This window comes from Euleptes europaea, chromosome 17, assembly GCF_029931775.1.
Source record: "Euleptes europaea isolate rEulEur1 chromosome 17, rEulEur1.hap1, whole genome shotgun sequence".
Taxonomy (NCBI): Eukaryota; Metazoa; Chordata; class Lepidosauria; order Squamata; family Sphaerodactylidae; genus Euleptes; species Euleptes europaea.
In genome coordinates this window covers 36050712-36054778 of record NC_079328.1, presented here as the reverse complement: position 1 = coordinate 36054778, position 4067 = coordinate 36050712, and the positions used below count along the sequence as shown (strand labels likewise).

At 48.0% G+C, this 4067-nt stretch overlaps 1 protein-coding gene across 1 annotated transcript; it reads left to right on the top strand.

Moving 5' to 3' along the window:
* The first annotated feature begins 1390 nt into the window (after window positions 1–1390).
* On the top strand, window positions 1391–2401 carry LOC130488720 (leukotriene B4 receptor 1-like). The gene has a single exon (XM_056862359.1). The coding sequence runs from the start codon at window positions 1391–1393 to the stop codon at window positions 2399–2401; it is 1011 nt and encodes a 336-aa protein (XP_056718337.1).
* The last annotated feature ends 1666 nt before the right edge of the window (window positions 2402–4067 follow it).

Sequence of the window (4067 nt, the reverse complement as noted above, 5' to 3'; positions counted from 1 at the left end):
TAGCCCACCTTTCTCACTGAAACTCAAGGCAGGTAGCAGAACTGGAAAACAAGTTTAATTCATCATATATATTAAACTTGTTTTCCAGTTCTGCTACCTGCCTTGAGTTTTGTGTGTGTGTGTGTGTGTGTGTTAGGTGCCGTCAAGTCGCTTTAATACATCTGGTGATCCAGACAAAGGCAGAAAGGCTGTGCTCCAATATATGCCTAATTTCTACCAACGCCTTTCTATGATGATTGTTAGCTATTCATAAGTTGGGTAGGAGAAACCTGTCTGGGAAAAGTGTTCATAGCTGTGGGATTAGATCCTGCAGATCAGGTCCATTAGCAGAGGTACTTTCCTCGACTTTAAGGAAGGTAAAAAGCAGAAAGGGATGGATAATACAGAATTTCACTTGGCATAATGTAGGGGGCATCTGAATCAGTGTCAGGGAGGAATGCATGATAGCTCCCATTCCCTTCAGTATTATTGTGTGTAAGGGTAGTGAGTCCCCTTTGATACATTCAGTAGAAGCTAAATGCTGCCATCTGGACCTGGGTGGCCCAGGCTAGTCTGATCTCATCAGATCTCAGAAACTAAGCGGGGGTTTGCCCTGGTTCGTACTTGGATGGAAAACCACCAAGGAAGTAGAGGATTGCTGCACAGAGGCAGGCATTGGCAAACCACCTCTGTTCATCTCTTGCTGTGAGGAGAAGAAGAAGAAGATTTGGTTTTTATACCCCACTTTCCTCTACCAAAAGGAATCTCAAAGCAGCTTACAATCGCCTTCCTCCCCGCCCCCACTACAACAGGCACCCTATAAGGTAGGTGGGGCTGAGAAAACTCTAAGAGAACTGTGACTAGCTCAAGGTCACCCCGCTGGCTTCATGTGTAGGTGTGGGGAAACCAACCCGGTCCCCCAGATTAGAGTCTGCTGCTCATGGAGGAGTGGGGAATCAAACCGGTTCTCCAGATTAGAGTCGGCTGCTCTTAGCCACTACACCACGCTGGCTATCTATGGGGTCACCATAAGTTGGCTGTGACTTGATGGCACTTTACACAAAGGCTGCCACACTGCAGCTGTGGCATCAAAGCATGATTCCAGCATTTAAATATTCAAGCAACAGGATGTACTGGTGCTTCCCCACTTGGGCCCCAGAAATGTTAAGGTCAGCAGTAAGTCAGAAGAAGGCATCTGAATAGGAAGCCCTAGTTTGCACAAGAAAGCAAAGACCGCAAAAAGAGGAATTTAAGGCTCTTACCAAATGTTTCTGAAGCAGAGCCTGTCTATCCCTCTGGTTTTCCCCAGAAGTGCCTTCACCCCAGTTATTTCCTCTTGGTTGCGTAGCTCCTATTTATGCTGATAATCAGTGGTTTGCTTGCAAAAGCCGAGCTCCCCACGAGAAGCAGCATGGCCCTCTACAATGCCTCGGAGCTGGAAGGGAACAGCACAGTGACCGGGGAGGTGCGTGAGTCAATCTCCGTGCTTCCAAGCCTGTTCCTCCTCCTTTGCTTCCTGGTGGGCGTCCCTGGGAACGGCTTTGTCGTCTGGACTATCGTTTCCAAGTTCTCCCAGCGCTCCTTGACCCTCCTCCTCATTTTGAACTTGGCCATCACAGACTTAATTGTCATGAGCACCATCCCGTTCTGGATGTACTCGTTCCTCTATGGCTGGGTCTTTGGAAATGTGTTTTGCCGGCTCCTCAAGTACCTTGTCTACTTGACCATCTACGCCAGCATCTTCCTCATCACGCTGATGAGCCTCCATCGTGTTGCCGCCGTGGTCTTCCCGTTCGCTTCCCAAAAGCTGTGGCGGCCGCGCGTGGCGCACTGTGCGTTGCTGGCACTCTGGCTGGCCGCCTGTCTCTTTGGAAGCCCGATTCTGATTGTGTCGTCCAAGCCCAAGAAGGAAGGAGTGTGCATGGATGAAATGTACTACACTGATCAGCAGCGAATTACGGTGAACTTTGTGGAGACCTTGTTTGGCTTTGTGATCCCTTTCGCTGTGATGGCCGTCTGCTACTCCTGCGTCTTGAGAAGGCTCCGGTTGCTGAAGAGCCATAAGAAAATTAAGACCAGGAAGCTCATCGCAGCAGTGGTCCTCGCTTTCTTCGTGTGTTGGCTCCCTTACCACGTCTTCAACATCCTCATAAGCGTAGCGCTGATGTTGAAAAAGGAACGCCCGGAGACGGCACAAACCTTGCTAGGAGTGACCAAAGTGGCAACGAACATCCACGGGGCGCTAGCCTTTGTAAGCAGCTGCCTGAACCCTATCCTGTATGCTTTTGCTGCGCGGAGCTTCCGGGGAGGGCTACGGGAGAGCAATTTCGCCAAGTTGTTTGCCAAAATTCACGAAGAGTCGGAAGAAAAATCTGTAGAGAAATCTACAGGGGACAGTGGTCTTTCAACAGAAAAGTTATAGGATTAAATATTTTTCTTCTATAAGAACATATGAACATAAGAAAAGCCATGCTGGATCAAACCAAGGTCCATCAAGTCCAGCAGTCTGTTCACACAGTGGCCAACCAGGCGCCTCTATGAAGCTTACAAACAAGACAACTGCAGCAGCACCATCCAGCCTGTGTTCCATAGCACCTAATATATTCGGCATGTTCCTCTGATCCTGGAGAGAATAAGTATGCATCATGACTAGTATCCATTTCGACTAGTAGCCATGAATACCCCTCTCCTCCATGAACATGTCCACCCCCCTCTTAAAGCCTTCCAAGTTGGCAGCCATCACTACATCTTGAATGTAAGCCAAATACATGCACACGCACTCCTGGAGACGACTTCAAAAGTTGCTGGAATAGGCATCAGAATGGTGCAATGTTTCTGGCTGGTGGCAATCAGAGGAGTATCTGAAAACCTAGCAGCTTCCGTCTGCCTGTCAGCGTGGTATTGTGGTTAAGAGCAACGGACTCTTAATCTGGAGAACTGAGGTTTGATTCCCCACTCCTCCTCATGAAGCCTGCTGGGTGACCTAATCACCGTTCTCTCCGGACTCTCTCAGCCTCACCTACCTCACAAGGTGTCTGTTGTAGGGAGAGGAAAGGGAAGGCAATTGTAAGCCGTTTTGAGTCTCCTTAAAGGTATTAAAAAATCAGGATATAAAAACCAACCCTTCTTCTTTTTAATCACATCTTTGATTGAATAGCAGTTTTCCAGAGTTGCCTACTGCAACTACACAATGATGATTTTCTGTGTTTCTGCTGTGAATGCAGAGGTATTCATGGTTGCAACGGAGCAACCACATGGTAGCAGAAGTGTAGACTTCTGAATTTCAGGGATGGGGGGTGGGTGTCACAGGGGCACACCTAGAGAATGTGTGGGGCCAAGATCCAAAAAGACTGTTCAAAGGTAAATAAAATGTAAAGCAGATCTCTATTATATAAATTAAGAATAAATGTACCTCAGCTAAAGTCTTCATTACAACAAATGCATGTTGCTAGGATTGCTTGACAACGAATGTATTTATTCTGCTTCGTGTTCTCTTGATGAGCTCTTTAGCTGTAGTGTTAGTGTGTGTGTGTGTGTGTGTGTGTGTGTGTGTGTGTGTGTGTGTGTGTGAAGTGCCGTCAAGTCACAGCCGACTTATGGTGACCCCTTTTTGGGGGGTTTTCATGGCAAGAGACTAACAGAGGTGGTTTGCCAGTGCCTTCCTCTGCACAGCAACCCAGGTATTCCTTGGTGGTCTCCCATCCAAATACTAACCAGGGCTGACCCTGCTAGGTTGGGTTTATGTAGGAAGAGAAGAAATATCTTGTTTATGTCAAACTCAGACTAGATTAGGAGTGTGAGGGGCCGCCGGCTAATAAGAGAGAAAGGCTTAAGTGTGGTATACCAGTACGGTGTAGACCTGGTTGGCCCAGCTAGCCCGATCTTGTCAGATCTCAGAAGTTAAGCAGGGTTGGCCCTGGCTAGTACTTGGATGGGAGACCTCCAAGGAAATCCAGCATTGCTACGCAGAGGCAGGCGATGGCAAACCACCTCTGTTTGTCTCTTGCTGTGAAAAACCTATGGGGTTGCCATAAGTCAGCTGTGACTTGATGGCACATTACGCAGTCATAATGGTTAGGGTGTTGGAG

Bases quoted from the DNA above. Each gene is read 5' to 3' on its own strand.
- LOC130488720 (XM_056862359.1), top strand. From the start codon at position 1,391: ATGGCCCTCTACAATGCCTCGGAGCTGGAAGGGAACAGCACAGTGACC.